The sequence below is a fragment of the Rhinatrema bivittatum genome, chromosome 15, assembly GCF_901001135.1.
Source record: "Rhinatrema bivittatum chromosome 15, aRhiBiv1.1, whole genome shotgun sequence".
Classification (NCBI taxonomy): Eukaryota; Metazoa; Chordata; class Amphibia; order Gymnophiona; family Rhinatrematidae; genus Rhinatrema; species Rhinatrema bivittatum.
The window spans coordinates 66,507,723-66,525,442 of NC_042629.1; the positions used below are offsets into that span (position 1 = coordinate 66,507,723).

At 46.3% G+C, this 17,720-nt stretch overlaps 1 protein-coding gene across 4 annotated transcripts in view; it reads right to left on the minus strand.

Annotated features, from left to right (window-relative positions):
- CAMTA1 (calmodulin binding transcription activator 1) overlaps nucleotides 1-17,720 on the minus strand; it is a 1,058,760-nt gene that overhangs the window by 133,843 nt on the left and 907,197 nt on the right. For all 4 annotated transcript variants that reach the window (XM_029578175.1, XM_029578176.1, XM_029578173.1 and 1 more), the window contains one exon: nucleotides 11,360-11,494. In XM_029578175.1, the coding sequence (XP_029434035.1) occupies nucleotides 11,360-11,494 (135 nt within the window). The remainder of the gene's footprint in view (nucleotides 1-11,359; nucleotides 11,495-17,720) is intronic.

Genomic DNA, 17,720 nt, shown 5'->3' on the forward strand with positions numbered 1-17,720 from the left:
AGGCCATTGCCATCTTCCTTTCTGGTTCTTACAAGTCTCAGACTTATTCCACCTAGGCCCTCTCCCAAGTCCTATCACCAAGTTTTGTTATAATCCAAACAACCACCAAAACTAGTGAGAGTCTTGTCTGAAACATTCAGCTAGCTGTTTGGATGATAACCATGGCTGTTCTGTGCCAGTTACCCCAATGTTACTGGAAGCCTAAGGCAGTTGTACCAGGATCCAGTTGAAAACAAGTTATTTGTCTTAATCTGGCTTTTTCTGTTCAATAAATCATCATATATGTGTGTGACAGATAACTGTAGAGAGTCAGCCTTGGTACCACTGAACACTTGTAAGTGATGGGCGGATTTCTAGAAGACTCTTCTAGATTCTACCTTTCATCTAGAAACAAATCTATATGCTGTTGCTATCTCACAACAGGCCTGCATGATAAATGAGCACTCAGCAGACAAGCGGGTGGACATTATCAACGGCATCATAACTGAGAAACATTTTGGTCCCCTGACCTCAGGAAGCAATGGACTGAACTGACACGACAAAGGAAGTACTCTCTCACCCGCGCGGGTAGCTTAGCCCCATAAAGCAGTGCAGTACAGATGTTGGGGCCTCTGTCCGTGCTGTAGCTGCTCTGTGACTCAACATTAGGGTCAACATTTTCGCTGCTGCTAGGTTGATGACCACACTTGGTTGGTTAGATGATAACTGGTGGGCACCAGGCTCTTGGGAGTCCTTCCCCAGCAAGATGCTTGCTCCTGCAATGAAAGGTGCACGGTGGCACCTGGGCCACTTCTAAAGTACTGTAATCCGATTTGGTTTCGGCGAGATCTGCTAAACGTTCGGCTTTGAAAAAGATCCTGCCGAAGGGTTTTGATTAGCCAAGGTTGCATAATGACCGGTTTACAATGTGTGTTGGCTGCCCCCAGAGATTTAACAATTATCTTTTTCTTTGTTGAGTCAGGCAAGCACCCTGGCTATAAGATTCGGGGAGACTGAAACCATTTTCCATTTTCTGTTGCCTTCCGAATAGAGCATAGCAAAAAAAGGGGTCGTCTGTTGCTTTCCAAAAGAAAGGCTGCACAGATAAATGGTTTAGGAATTAAAGTGAGCCCTCACCTTAGCGGAACTCTGTGCCAGAGCATTATTTACTTCTCACTTGTGCTGTGCTGAAAGCCCTAAGCACTGGTGTAAATTTTTAGAAATCTGCGGCATTCACACCAATTCAACATCAGTGTCCCTTCCCAGCCCGCAGCTGAACAAATTCTTAAAAGCCATGTGAAAAGCGTGCACGTCTGGGCCAGTCTGCCCTTGACTCAGGCTATAGCGTTGTCCCTTTTGGTGAGCGTAGGAGGTCCAATGGAGCTCCCAAGTGTGTCACAGAGGCAACCTGCTCCTGATCGGGGCGGGAGGGAAGGGGGCTGCTGCAGTTCTGGAAACGCCCGCCCACCACAAAGCGGCAGCAAGATCTAATTTGAAGGAAAAGTCCTTCCAGCCTTCAAGGGCAAATGACTGTTCTAGAGTCAACCAGGTATGTCGTCTCGGCGCTGGAAGGGGAAGAAGGGAAAAACTGAGTAGAAAAGAAAAAGAATTATTGTGGGTGCTCAAAAAATACTTAGAGGCATGATCAAGGCACCTAATTGGATGTGTGATGCTATTATTTCCATAAGAGGGTCTCTCAAGCCAAGTTACTGACAGCACAATTGACAGTGAAAAGTGAAAAATAACGAAACCAACCTATTCTTAGCAGAGTAAGCTGGTTTGTAACTCCCCCTACAGTTAAAAACATACTACTGGAGACCTTTATTCTAAGACTGGTGTGGCCTGCTTTTCTTTGGGGGAGGGGTGAGGATTGTCCTTCTCCTCGCTCAGGCGGCTCTCACACCCTCGATACCAATAGGGGCTGCCAATGTGGCAGAAGCTGCCTTCCGTCCCTCCTGGGGCCCAAGCTCACCACTATCACCGCCAGAACTGAACCCCGATGCTAAGAGAGCTGCAGCCTGAGCCAGAGGGGCGTGGCCCCGGCGGCACTGCCCGCTGGTGATGCAGGAACTGCTGAGACTCCAAAAAAAACAAACCAAAAAACCTCACACAAACGAAACATCCCAACACCCACTCTCACCGACCAACAAGCAGTCTGACTCAACTCTCTTATTCTGTAACAGAAATCTCTTCCACAAAAAGCAGGGATCTGAAGAAAAGGATTTTGCGAGTAGAATGCATTCTTAGGCATGGAATGCTTGTCCTTAAATGCATTATTATTATGCATTTAATCCGCACTTCTTTATAAAACGTAAGTGTACCAGATCAGCCAAAGGATGCACAATGCAAGCTCAAAAGAATTCAAATTCACAGGTTATCAAGCATTAAAACCCCTTGGTGGTTGTAATAAAGGTGCCAGTGAGGATAATCAGAGAGCAGCATTATCAGCCTCAGTTGGTAGGCCCATGTGAATTTCAGGAGGTGCGAGAGGCGTTCTCTCTCTCTCCCCGCAGGGTGTGTGTACACCAGGTGCACCCTGTATATTCCACTCAAGCTCAGCTCGGCTTTTTCTTCCCTGCCACTTCTAGTCTTAATACAAGCCAAGCCATCTCAAAAGTGCCAAACAGGAGAGTGGGAAGGGTAAACTGGTTTCCCCCCCCCCCCCGGGGCAAAGGATTCTCCTTTTTTGAAACACAGGATGTCTGGCAACATTTTGTCTCCGGATTCAGAGCCGTGAAACAGTGACCAAAGCAAGCTCACAGAAGGGACAGGGTATCTGGGCGCTGGGCAAAGCTCATGGATTTTAGAGCGTCCTACAATAATGAAGTAGCTGAGTGAGAAACAGATGGGTAGGTACTTTACTGCAAGGAAAAGCCCTGTGCATGAACACAGAGAACTCTGATAAGCCATGGTTAGTATAATTATTCAATCTTTTTCCCTGAAGGACCTCTGCATTGCAGCTGCTTTTTTTTTTTTTTGCTGGTAGCAATGCCCTAGTTTGTTCTATGCTGCAGTACCACCACCCCCATCACCACCTAACACACATTTCTCTGATCCTAAGAGCTCTTAATTGAAAGTTTGCCCACTAGCCAGCAGACTGCGCCGAGGCAGGAGCCGGAACTGCTGGGACGGTTCTTTAAAATTTGCTCCCACAGAGTCCCCCCCCCTAATGTCTATTTAACTTGAAAGCAGGAGAATTACAAGCAGCTAAATATGAAGTCGTTTGCCCTTCCCTGTGCTCCTCTTTTACCCGGGTCTGTTGTCTCCGGAATTCTCTTGTTTTCATTTTATTATTATTATGATTTCTACATTTGTACAATTTCTTCCCTTATGGGCTCTAAGCCTTGTTTTCACAACTTTTCTGCCTCCAGGTCACTGCTGGTCTGGATACAGGAGGCTGAGACCGGTGCAAGCGTCCACATGCAGTCAGCAAGGACGCGTGCCGCTGTACTTAGATCTATGAGAGGCGAAGGCTCGGAAGGAGGAGCTTCCAAAATAATTAAAAAAAAAAAAAAATGTAAAGCATCTTCTGCTTCAGGACAAACATAAAAAAAATCCCCAAACTCCTGGAGGATCATTTTCAAACGGGACAGCTGTGGATAAAAGAGCGTTTTATGTGCAGAAATGGCCTTTCCCAGAATTGCCTGACTTGCGGGTAAACTTACTCACAAATGTCCTGTTCCTACACAAGTTTACCCGTTCCTGGGGGCAGAGTTCGAGAGAGGTGGAGACGTTTTAGCAGGTATTGAAGAAGTTGAGCAGGTAGATTTGGTAAAAGAATTTTCCAAGCGGACTCATGAGCGCTAAGTCTGCTTTGAAAATTGGTGTAACTTAGGTGTTTACTTGCTGACTTTTTTTTATGCATGTTGTTAACAAATTGCCCCCTTCATGGTTTGGTCAGTTCTTTTGGAGATGCCAACTGAATTATTTAAACTATGTTTTTTCCATTGCAAGAATGCTACTTTCAAGGGCCCATGCTTTGGCTTCATATTGCTTTCTTATTATGTAAGCTATTTGATGTCTACAGCTGAACTATTTCCCAGTTTTGGAAGCATCTGCTGGCCAAATCAAAACCCGTGGAAGCTGCTGCAAGCCTGTTTGCAACCATTGCTTCATAAGTAAAGACCTATTTAAGACTCATTGAAGAAATGCTGTTAGCTTGCAATTATTAAGGGGTGTTAATCTTTATGAATTAAAAGGGCACAAATTCAGCTGATAGGCAGCAAGAGAAACAAACACAATAGATGAGGAAAGATAAAGACCAATTGACCCATGAAGTCTACCAACTTTGTCTGGTTTACGCTGCTAAGGATATATCCCATAGGAGTTGCATCCACTTGAAACTAAACAGGACATTAGAATGAAATTTCCCATTTCAATTCATTTTTATTTTGTTCGTTTTCATTTGTTTTGTTTTTTTAAAACAATGCTGACAAAAAAATAAAAAAAAACTCTACTCTTATTCTTCCCCTCACCCTACTACTGAAATCTCTTATTCTGTAGTTGAACATTTTTTGATGGGGAAGGAACTGACAGACAATTGACAAACTTTTGAGCTCAAAAATTAAAAAATAAAAAATACTTTAAAAAGATTTAAAAGAATTGGATCGATCCAGAAAAGAAAACAAAATCAAGATTAAAATTAACGTCGATCCCTGGGCACTTCAGCCCTGCTGCTGCTACTGAAAATGGCCCCAAGCAGACCGAGAATAGCAATACTGTTAATTTTTGCCATATAAAATGGCACTGGTCTGAGCATTAGTCTATGCCTGCATAGACACTGTCAAAAAGAAAAGGTAACCAAATACTCTAAGCCATAATGGGGGAGTCTTATGAAACTTACCTGATGGAATTCTAGAAATATGTTAAACCATGCACTGTGAGAACAATCGAGTGTCTTTCATTAGCAGAGATAAATCTTCATCTTGGAAACAAGAAATTACCATCATTTTGCTCAGTCACTAAATTTCTTCTAACCTCAGCAACTCCCCTTGGCCATCACTACTTTAAAAAGCTGTTATTTCAGTGCGAAACTGTTCATGAAAGAGTCCCACCAAAGTGTCCCTTAGTCTTCACAGACCTTGAGTGTCTGAAGTCAGATAGAGCAGTGAAGAGAAGTGAAGATTTACAAAACTCATCAGCCCACTCTGGCTCATAAGCTTTTCCTCTATCCCCGGTCCTGAGAGGGTTTAACTGAATTGGGCAGTCTAATCTGCACTTCACTCCTTGGCGTGTAGCGAATACCCAGAAAAATAATAAATTGTGAAATATAAAATCAGAGTTGGAAATCCCTAGTCATTTACACTACTTTATCTCCGACCCAAAACATGATGAGTTACCAGCCAAGAGATGGTGTAGCCTGCTCCCTTTAGTGCATTGGGTCTTTCTGCTTTGGAAACCGTGATGCAGATTGCATTCATGTTTCTGGTGCATGTCAATTCTAAAATATGCTGGGTCTCCTTTGTTTGGAGGAAAGGCGCTATCTGAATTAAATTAGCAGCAACAATCACATAGATAATAGCAAGGGGAGACTGGTCATTAGACTTGCAGGGTTACACAGCACACACTTTTAGGAGCGGCATTCCCAGATATGCATTTTGGGAGGGATTGGAAAATAACACGTGGAGACTGTACTTTGAAATCTATATGTGCTGCTTTTCATAGAATTATTACCTGAAAAGAAAAGAGTCTGCAGTCGCCAAAGTCTGTGGATATTTTATACCCATGGCAATCATCCAAAGGGAAAATATGCAGGCCCGTTTCCTTTCAAAATTAAGTTCAAGGTTCGCGGGTGCTTTGACTTTGCATTGCAGAATGGTCCTTTTTTATTGTTTGCTGCAAATAGTTGTGCCTGGGACTTCAAAGCAGACGAGCAGCAACACAAATCAAGAGGCCGATGTGCTGAGGTGTGTTGATGTTCGCCCAATACATTCAGTCTGAAAACATTTTGCACACTTTTTTTTTTTTTTTTTTAATTATTGCGCAGAGTCTATGCAAAATTAGATAATCAGCTGCATAATTATGAACAATCAGTTCCTCACCTGTGTTCGCAAGACAAAATAACACGTTTTAAAATATCCAAATGTCAGCACAGAACCATATGGCGAGGAACTTAACTATACAGTGAAGCCTTTTTTGTGATGATGGCTGCGTTAACGCAAAAACTTCAAAGCTCACTATTTACCTCCTAACTCATTTGCATGCAGTTAGCATGCCAAAGTGCTGTATAGTCATTTTGAATCCTAGAGACTTTAAGGATTACTAAACTGTAATATGAATTACCTGTACTCTCGTAACCTGTACAGAGTTGCAGTTATTATCTTTAACAGTAGGCATGAGGCAATCTTCATAGAGCGACAGTTATTACCCTTAGCAGAAGCCATGGGGTAACTTGCATGGACTGAGGGTAACCTGCATGGACTGGCAGTTAATACCCTTAACAGAAGGCATTGGGGTAACTTGCATGGACTGGCAGTTAATACCCTTAACAGAAGCCATGGGGTAACTTGCACGGACTGAGGGTAACCTGCATGGACTGGCAGTTAATACCCTTAACAGAAGCCATGGGGTAACTTGCACGGACTGAGGGTAACCTGCATGGACTGGCAGTTAATACCCTTAACAGAAGCCATGGGGTAACTTGCACGGACTGAGGGTAACCTGCATGGACTGGCAGTTAATACTCTTAACAGAAGCCATGGGGTAACTTGCATGGACTGAGGGTAACCTGCATGGACTGGCAATTAATACCCTTAACAGAAGGCGTTGGGGTAACTTGCATGGACTGGCAGTTAATACCCTTAACAGAAGACGTTGGGGTAACTTGCATGGACTGAGGGTAACCTGCATGGACTGGTAGTTAATACCCTTAACAGAAGGCGTTGGGGTAACGTGCACAGAGTGGCAGTTGCTACAATGAGCAACTTGATGGGCAGACTGGATGGACCATTTGGTCTTTATCTGCCGTCTTTATTATGTTACTATATCGTAACTAATCTGGCTTCCTTTTTGTAAATGCTTTTGGAGTCTAAACAAATGTAAATAAAATAAAAAAAAAAAGTTAACTAATTCATACTGCTGCTTTCTTTCTCAGGTGGTCATCTGAAGAGTGAAGTCATAGATATGTTAAAAAAACTGGCTAGATGACAGAGGAATAAAAAAGGATGAAGCAAGCTTGAGACTGCTAATAGGTAGTTGGAAGGGAAGAAAAAGGAGTTTTATCATAATTTAAGGCTGTAAAGCCTTAGCCTACAAAGGGAGTGTGGGTGGTTGACGAGATGACTCTCAGCTTTGTGCAGATTTTCAGATCACATTTAGGTATAGTACGAACAGATAGCTGTGAGCCCAAGACCCAATCCCCTTCCTCTCATCACCTGCCATAAAAATAATAAATTACACACTGTTTTATTCAGCCATCCAGGGTATTCTGGTTCTTTGTTTCCCCAGCAGAATCCATTTCTCACTGTGAAATGCAGGCAGAAGCCAAGCAGCCTCACTTTGAGGAAGAGAGGTATCATGACTTAGAGTAAATCAAGCATGGGACGTTGATGAACTAATCCAGGCAATTATTCTCTGGTGGATGCTTCTTTATGTTCTCTAAATTGCATTTATGATGCAATGGCTTTCCACAAATTATTTGGTTTCTGTCCTAAACCAATGGACAGAGAACGGTTTACAGTTGTGTGCTCTTCAGAGTTTGGGTTATTAATAAGCATGCCAGGAAGTAACTGGCAGGTTGAGCTGGAAATGACTTGTGAACTTTAACAGTTACAGCTCAGCTCAGCTCTTTGCCTTTGGACGTCCAAAGAATATTTTATATAATAAATAAATAAATATTATCATTAGTCAAAAATGGGCCAGGCTGCAGGATAAATGGGCAGCAGGTTAAGGTTTAGTTCTTGAGAGAGATAAAACGGATCATAGCTGAAGTAAGGAAGAGTGGCTGTGCCAAACAAATCACAAATCTTGGGAACTGCAGACTCTCTCCCTGACACAGATGGAGTTTGCCTTTACCTCCTCTGGCTCCTGAGGCATTTTACCTACCATTCAAGTACTTGCTGGAGATTTCCAAGAAGGATGCTGATTTTACTGGAGACTCGGATACGTAAAAGTGGCTCTCATGTGTTGAGCCCTTGTAAGACCTTGGGGCTGAAAGGCTGCAGAATCCAGCAAGACGCAGAAAAGAAGGGCAAGGCACACTGACTCCAGTGGGATACCAGCAGCTTCAAGAATTTGATCATAGGCCTTCACGAGCGTCAACTGGGCCTTTTCCCCCTTGGATCCGTAATAGTGTCTGTACAATGCTGCCTACATCTTGTAATACTACTAGTAAAGACAAGAGGAGGAAGATGATGCATCCCATTTCTTTTGGTTTCACTATTTCATACAAGTGTATAACCGTCGGTTGGTGCTTGACTGAAAAACTGAACGTGACATGCATTTCAGCCCTTCTCTTTGCTTGCTTAAATCAGCCATTCATGGACAGATACTGTAAGTGCCAGCACCATCTTCATTTCTGTTGTATTAAAAGTGGCCAAGGCTGACAGCAGTGTTAAGCTTTCCTTACCCGGTTGTTTTTTTTTTTTATCCATTCACACCTGTTTGGGGGTTGGGGGTGAGAGAGGAAGGAGCTGCTCAACGTTGGCACCCACTGACCAGACTCAGGGTGCACGTGAGCCCGGCTCCATACCATAGCTGATATGGCAATGGCTAGGGCAGGGTGGGGAGTTACAAAATAAGGGGGAAACCTGCGCTGCTTGGGAATGGAGGCTCTCATGATGCTGGAGCCCGATAGAGACCGGATCCAAGTGAGCTGGAAGTCCAAAGGAGCAGGAGGAAACTGCTGGTCCAAAAGGAGATATTTTTTCTCTTTTAAGAAAGGTCTTTGGAATGTGGGACTTGGGTAGAAGGCACTGAAATGGAAGAGATTTTCCACACAACAAAAATATTTCTAAAGAAAAGTTTGTTATTGATATTGCTAACAACTCATTTTGACTCAGCATATATACTGTGATTTTTTTTCATTGCAAAGTCATTTTTTATCTCATGTTATATGGTGCTGTCTTATCTTGGAAGAAAAAGTGGTATTTGTGGAAATTCTGGAAAGGTTTAACATAAGAACATAAGAAATTGCCATGCTGGGTCAGACCAAGGGTCCATCAAGCCCAGCATCCTGTTTCCAACAGAGGCCAAACCAGGCCACAAGAACCTGGCAATTACCCAAATATCAAGAAGATCCCATGCTACTGATGCAATTAATAGCAGTGGCTATTCCCTAAGGGGCGGATTTTCAGAGCCCTGCTCGCGTAAATCCGCCCAAAACAGGCGGATTTACGCGAGCAGGGCCCTGCGCGCCGGGAAGCCTATTTTACATAGGCCTCCCGGCGCGCGCAGAGCCCCGGGACTCGCGTACGTCCCGGGGTTCTCGGAGGGGGGCGTGTCGGGGGGCGGGGCCGGAGCGCGCAGCGTTGCGGGGGCGTGTCGGCAGCGTTTTGGGGGCGGGTACGGGGCGTGGCTACGGCCCGGGGGCGTGGCCGCGCCCTCCGTACCCGCCCCCAGGTCGCGGCCCGGCGCGCAGCAGGCCCGCTGGCGCGCGGGGATTTACGTCTCCCTCCGGGAGGCGTAAATCCCCCGACAAAGGTAAGGGGGGGGTGTAGACAGGGCCGGGGGGGTGGGTTAGGTAGGGGAAGGGAGGGTAAGGTGAGGGGAGGGCAAAGGAAAGTTCCCTCCGAGGCCGCTCCGATTTCGGAGCGGCCTTGGAGGGAACGGGGGGAGGCAGCGCGGCTCGGCGCGCGCAGGCTATACAAAATCGATAGCCTTGCGCGCGCCGATCCAGGATTTTAGTGGATACGCGCGGCTCCGCGCGTATCTACTAAAATCCAGCGTACTTTTGCTTGAGTCTGATGCGCAAGCAAAAGTAGGCTGATCGCGCTTCTTTTAAAATCTACCCCTAAGTATAATTGATTAATAGCCATTAATGGACTTCTCCTCCAAGAACTTATCCAAACCTTTTTTGAACCCAGCTACACTAACTGCACTAACCACATCCTCTGGCAACAAATTCCAGAGCTTTATTGTGCGTTGAGTGAAAAAGAATTTTCTCCGATTAGTCTTAAATGTGCTACTTGCTAACTTCATGGAATGTCCCCTAGTCCTTTTATTATTCGAACTGCCAAAAAGACTCCCTCTATTTACCTCGCATGGTATATGGTCAACGCAAAGGGCCTGAAAATATTTAAAGTTCATCTTTCTTGAATATTTTGGGTGTCACTGCTCAATTCACCTCATGAGAAGTTTCACAAACTTGCAGCTGCCACAGGAGGCATTAAACCCAATATCAATACTGACAAAACAACAGACAAAAGTTATTGAGAAAATTCCACATAATGGATTCAACAGGTATCAGCATTGTCCGGAAAGATCTGCTTTCCCCAAAGCTAGATCTGCAGACCTCATTTCAAAGAATCATAAAATCACAATACACACATCCAGCCATCAAAACATGTTGATTAATTAATCCTGACAGTCATTCATTGGATAATTTTCCATGCAAATTCTAAATAGTGGCATTTTTGTGAGCAACATTTGGCCTCCAGAGGCAGAGCAGTCTGCCAATCTTGGCTTTTCGATGATAAAAAGCTAAATAAAGTCAGATTAGTATATCGGGTTTTTTTTTAATGCTTCCAATTTCAAAGCTGCATTTACTCCCTCAATGCACGACAGGTCTATTGTACGTAGTATACTCTAATCATGATTTACAGTCCCAGACAGAAGAAACGAAGAACACAGCATGCTGGGAAAGGGCGGTCTGTGCTATGATCCCTGGCCTTCATATTAAAAACCTTTGAGTTATTTAGCTGTAGGTACCAAATGGGGCAAAACATCTTATAAATCAGACTTTCAGAGGTCCACGTTCAAAAGATCTGTCCGGCTAACCTTGGAAGCTGGCCGGACAGATCTCTGGGGTTAAAAGATCCCTCCCACTTAGCAAGTAAAATTTGTTTGGGCTAATCTCACTGCCTGCACCAAACTTACCCACATTGGAAGGGGTGGAGTTGGAGGAATTCCCAGGGCAAGCTTGGACACGTCGGATGTCTGTCCTAAAGTTACCTGGAGAACTTTACCTGGATAAGTAAATATACCCGGGTAACTTTCCAACTCACTGAATATAAACCTCTGAGCCTCTCCATGGGAAGAGCCTATGGAGCCTCATCAAGCAACTACAGAGGACCACTCTACCTTTCTGAGGTGATTTTTAACCTGAAGACTTCGGAGCATCAAGAAGAGTCCTCGGTGCTCATACCCACAGCCTCACGAAGTCTTAACCCCCCCCCCCCTCCCCGCCCCCAAAGCAGGCAACAAGCAATATCCTAATCCTTACCGTCCAGAGAAAGCCAGTCATGCTGAGATGAGGGCAGGGTGGCCAGGGCTCGCGCTTTGTACTCAAACACCACAGAGTTGGAAATGATCTGGTTGTTGAAGGCAACTTGCAAGGTGACAAGGCCGGTGTCGTGAGCTAGAAAGAACAAGGAAAGCCTGGTTAGAGACAAGAAAGACTAATGCTCCCAATAAGCACAGTCTGAGAGCCGCATGGAGTCCACTGTAAAAGAGCACAGGGCCTTATATTACAGTTCTTCATGTCAATGTGATTTAATTCTGAGGATACATTCGGCAGTAATAAAGCTGTAGTTATGATCAATGCTCCTGAACATGTCATTAACTGCCCAATCAAAGGTCAAGCTATTTGAGGAGTCACAAAACTCTCAATTACAATTACAGCCTTATTTATAGCTTGGCACAGTTAATCAGTTATGTTTTAATATCACCAGTCATTTTTTTCATTATATGCAGCGCTCCAACATCTGCTTTATGCTTGGTCCTATTTCTGTCTACCATTGACAAAGTCCTATAACTTCAGCCTTACAACGGGGGGAGCATTTGGATCAGCGTCCATGTCAACGGTGCACTGAGGGAGAGAAGGGGATGCCTGGCCTCTGAGTGTAGGGCTGGGGGACCAATGAACCAGGGGGTCACTTCCTGTGCTCCTGCCACTCACAAGGCGTTTTCACATCATGTCTTGCTCGAGTCCCAGTCAACAGAGTATGGAGCAGGTAGCAGGCCTGGCGCTTCTCTGATCTAATCCTGCTGATGGTGTCTTTCCCAGGACTGTTTGAATCATGCGGTGGTACTACAGAAATCTATGGCACACCATATAGGTCAAATGGCTGATCTGGAACTGTGAACTGCATGGGCAGGAGAGGCACCAGCGGCAACAGGAAACGCAGATTAGAGAAGCTCCAGGCCCAACACACCTGCTCCATACTCTGTTGATTGGGACTCGAGCCAGGAGAAGGGGAAATGGAGATGTGGCTGTGCGGAGGAGGGACTGGGGGAGGGAGAAAAGAGGTTGGGAGATGCTGAGCAGGGAAAAGGAGGAGAGAAGACGTGGGGTCAGAGGCATGTTATGCAGGTGTGGAGAGAAAGCTGTATAGAGAGGGTGGAAAAGAGGGAGTCGGTGGTCAAAAGGGGGATGCTGGGCTCGGAGGAGGGGAGGACCAGGAGAGACAGGCAGAGGCTGAATGTGAAACCCTCTGGGCGACAGAGACCCATGGTCCATCAGGACTCATGGTGTACGCTCTGTGGGTACGTGGCTAAGCGGGGTCAGACCTGGCTAGTACCTGGATGGGAGACCAGCAGGGAACAGGTGGCTGGCTAGCCAGGTACAGCAATGATAGCCAAAGCAGTAAACATTGTGCACACAAGGAAAAAACCCTTAGAACAATGGCGCATCATCATTACAAGAAAGAAGGAAGGCGACTGCCCTCGCCACAAAATATCTGTAAACAAGAAACAGCAGGGCATAAAAAAAATCTCAAGCGTCCATATATTTTCAGACTTAGATTTCCTTTATTTGTAATTTTCCAAACGTATCATCAGATATTTCCAAACTTCGTAAAGAGTTACACGGGGGGGGGGGGGTGAAATATCTGACGATTCACCTGGACAATTACAAACGAAGGAAATCTAAGTCTGAAAATATACGGACGCTTGAGATTTTTTTTCTGCCCCTCCTCGTATTCATTACAGCCAACAACTTCCAAGGCTGAGGAAATAAAATAATATCCAGCCTTCCCGTACATCCACGCAGGCTTGGTGCTCACCTAAGAAAATATATGCGAAAGCAGAAAAACTGAAGAGCTGCAAATGAGAGCTAAATACTTTAGGGATTTTTTGATTTACACTTCATCAAAAGCTCAGTTCTCCCCATGAATGAAGAAGGCTTGCCTTAGCCCTGGCAACTCTACAGTAGATTTCACAGCAGGAAGATGGGAGAAGCCATGCCAAGATGGGAGCCCCAGTGGCTGTACCGAAAAGACCTTCCATCACGATGCGTTATTGTGGATCTGAAAACCCGTTCGACATGTAAGAACCACCAGGCTGGCCTTGGGGTGGGACTGACGATAAACCACCAGATTGTAAGGGTGATTAAACCACCATAATCCATTAGAAACTGAGCACATTCTTCTCAGCCGTGTACCCAGACACTTTAATGCAGGCAGTTTCGGTTACTCCCGGGTGCCGTTAAAACTTCTTCGAGCTGCAGTTCAGTTCTTTACTTTTCGGATGTATTTATGCTTTTGCACCCTACGGAACGTGGCGTTTGTAATCCTGCCTGATGATTACAGTTTAAGGTTCTGCAGGGAGCCCTGCATTATTGGACATGGTTTGCTCAGTGCAGTCCCTCTGCTGCTGTCATTGATATGGCGTTCAGGATACACTGCAAGAACAACACATCAGCAGCTTTTTACAGCAGATTAAAGGACAAAGGATTTACCAAACCCTAAGGAGCCATCGATTATGCTGGGACCCATCCAAACAGACTCCCGGCCTTGAGCTTATGTTTTCTGTATTTGCATCCGTTCTACGCATTCATTCATTTATTAAAATACTTATGAACTGTCCCCAAATGGGTGATCGTTGTCCATTGGAAACCAGGAACAGGCATCATTTATTTATTTAAAAAAAAAAGTATCTCGCTCTATCCCAAGTTCACAGAACAACAATTATAAGAGCACGAAGACGAAAACAAACACATAATCATAAACAAACAGTAACATGATGGTTTTAACTTGTAAGAGGTCCTTGTTCAAGGTGGTTTGTCCAGACTTTTCCACCATAACTGATTTATCTGGATAAGGCAGATAGATCCTACTCAGATAAATCAGGGGCGCTCTGGGATTGTGGCTAGGTTATCCGGATAATACTGATATCCAGCTAGGTTATCTGGGCTAGTCTGGTCATGCTGGAAATCAGTCCAAAAGATATCTGGATAATCTGGACTTTTTCTGGATATATTCAGCAGAACGTATAACTGGCTGTGTTCTGCTGAATATCAGGCCGATACAGTAAAGCGCGGCCGCAGTTACCCCCGCTGTGTACTCACAATTTGGCCGTGTAAGTCTAACCCGCGATTCACTTTCTGTTTTTACCGATCCTTACCGCTTCTTTTACTCAACGCGTATCCCTTTCCGCCCGCGGCATGTATATGTATGTAAACGATCCGATTAGCTATTCCCTCCCATACAGTAACATGCGCCCTATCTCCTTTTTAACCTGCTATCTTGCCGCGTCTTTTACCTGCTAATTTACTGCCTACCCTGACCCTGGCGTTAGTCACTAACGCCAGGGTCAGGGTAGGCGGTAGATTACAAAATTTCACACGAAAATTCACAGTCCCAAACCAAACCAACCCAATCCGAGCGTCAGGCAAGCCCCAGCAGAGAGAGACGAAATTTCACAGTCCCGGGAAAACTTTCCCCCAGCCCCCGCTCACCTGCCCTGGCCGCGGCCACGCAAGCCCCCAGCAGCAGCAGTAGAAGGGCGGCGAGAGAGAGCGGCTTCAGCGGATCGGGCGCTCCCCATGCGAGGCGGCTTCCAGCAGCCCCGCCGGCGAAGGTGAATATGCGCACGCCGTGACCTCCGACGTCCAGCTGGGTGCTCAGGTCACGGCGTGTGTGCACGTACCTACGCTGCCTTGAGCGCCCATATTGGACGTACAGGCGTGCACGTACTCACCTTCGCCGGCGGGGCTGCTGGAAGCCGCCTCGCATGGGGAGCGCCCGATCCGCTGAAGCCGCTCTCTCTCGACGCCCTTCTACTGCTGCTGCTGGGGGTTTGCGTGCCCGCGGTCAGGGCAGGTGAGCGGGGGCTGGGGGAAAGTTTGCCCGGGACTGTGAAATTTCATCTTTCTCTGCTGGGGCTTGGATTGGGTTGGTTTGGTTTGGTTTGGTTTGGGACTGTGAAATTTCATCTCTCTCTGCTGGGGCTTGGATTGGGACTGTGAAATTTCGTCTCTCTTGCCCGTCCGAAGGAGGGTGCTTTGTTGCACTCCCTGCCTCCGATCGCCGGCTGCTGGGGCTTGCTGGCGCCGGGCGCTCAAGGCAGCGGGGTCTGTAGGAGAGCCATCCACTTCCTGTTACCTGTCATTTCAAACGTCATTTGAAATGACAGGTTCCAACGCACCCAGGATACTGTATAGGCGCTGTATAGCGCCTATACAGTAAAATGGATTGCGCTTCACGGACGCTTCTTGGACGTGCTTTGGACGCGGCTTGCATTTGCATGCCATTTAAATACTGTTTCGAGCGGTATGTGATCCGGACTGTGCGCGCGGCAAACGAGCGGGCGCCCGGCACTGCAGCACTTTTTCTACCGCGTCCTTATTGTATCGGCCTGTATGTGAGTAAAGTTATCTAAGTAACTTAAGCCGGATAGCTGACCCGCTCCTTGCATTGCAGAATATGGACCTTGTAAATGGAGGCTGTGCTATGCAGAGGGTTGCAACTGGAAATGTAAAAGGAGACTGCAGAGCGAAGCTTGCTGTAAATCCAGTTGTACTAAACCACCTCCAGTCTTCCATGAGTGAATGACTGACGCCTAAGCGGAAGGTACAGTGAATGTGCCACAACATCATCCTGGTATCCGGACTGGGCTAGACAAGAGGGTTAAAAAATGGTGGAAAGTTCCTGAGTAGTTGTGAATAAAAGGTTCATGGTCCCACATGTCCAGCAAAGGCCAGTTCTGATTGAGCTGGAAACCCAAAAGAGCAAAAGGAAACAGCCAAATCTCTCCAAAATGGCTCAAGTGTTCATGGGCTGGGATATAATGGAATAAAAGAGGAAAAACAGAGACCATGGGCCCCCACCAGCTAATTTTTAGGTAATTTAAAGGAACCATCTCATTCTGAGCAGGAATGGGACCAAGTTAAAGAAAAATAAACCAAAAATCCTGGCAGCTCATAGTATCTGCTCTTACTGATGGCACAGTAAATTGTGGGGTGAAAAGCGAGTGCTGGGGCTTTAACAAGGCCTGCCTGGAGTTGGCTGTTCCCATGGAAACCAGGCCTGAGGACCCGCTGCTGCCTCTTCTTGCTTCGTTTTGGTTTCTTTGAACATAGAAGAAATGCTTTCAGACCGAATAAATTACTCCCCTTCACGCTCCACCTGGACTGCTCAGCAATAACCATGTTAAAAAGTTGGAAGGGCTTGTAGAGCTGAGCAGTTGGCATGGATAGGCAGACTGGCTAGGCCCATGGTCTTTATCTGCCGTCAATGTCCTATGTTTATTTCCACACGTTTTGTTCGTTCCGGTGGTCTCTTTACCTCAGTGCATTTATGGGGCCAGGTTTATCCAGTACGCAAATGTGTATGGGGGAAATTTCCAGATGTGCCCACACAGGTACAAAGTCCATGGCTACTTTAACCTGGGGGGAAGATATGCACCTACTTTTCCTTTCAAAACTGCTTCAGGGGAGGGGGGAGCTAATTGTGATTTTGAATCTACTATTTCTCTAAGTAAGCTCAATAATTGTTTGAGTTAAGTGGTTAATTGGCTAATTTCTTCAAAATTAAAAGCCAACCTAGATAAATCACAGGCTATGTGGTTCTCCAGAAGACAAGTTTCAGCTCATTTTCCGTCCCCTGTTATATCTGATAATCCAAATGTCATTACTACTTTGGGCTTTCATATTGACTCAGCCCTTTCTTTCTTTAATCATATTTCACATTTATTACAGCGTTCACATTTCTTTTTTGCATTTGATTCATCGTCTTAAACCGTTTCTTGACTCTTCGGATCTTAAGACTTTAACTCATCATCCTCCTCCTCCACGCGGCGACCGAAGACCTACGCGACCGGCGCCGGAGCCCCACCGGGGGAAGGTCAGGTCAGTGTTCGGCCTCCCCACCCGGGGGACCCCGACGCCAGCCGCGATCGCCGAGGCTGATTCCGGCGAACGAAAAACTAAAAAGAAACGCGCCTAGGCCCGCCCTCAACTAGAAGGCAGCCAACCAGAGAGAGCCCGGCAGGGCTTTAAATCCTACCCTGCTAGGCGCCATCTCTCTCTTCCTCCTCCACGCGGCGACCGAAGACCTGCGCGACCGGCGCCGGAGCCCCACCGGGGGAACGTCAGGTCAGTGTTCGGCCTCCCCACCCGGGGGACCCCGACGCCAGCCGCGATTGCCGAGGCCGATTCCGGCGAACGAAAAACTAAAAAGAAACGCGCCTAGGCCCGCCCTCAACTAGAAGGCAGCCAACCAGAGAGAGCCCGGCAGGGCTTTAAATCAGACCCTGCTAGGCGCCACGCGCCGAGCGTCGCGCGCCGAAGGAGCGCGACAAAGGGGCCTGCCCCTTTGTTTCGCCCCTTCGTTTTCGATCCTCACTTCCCCGAGCAGCATCGCACC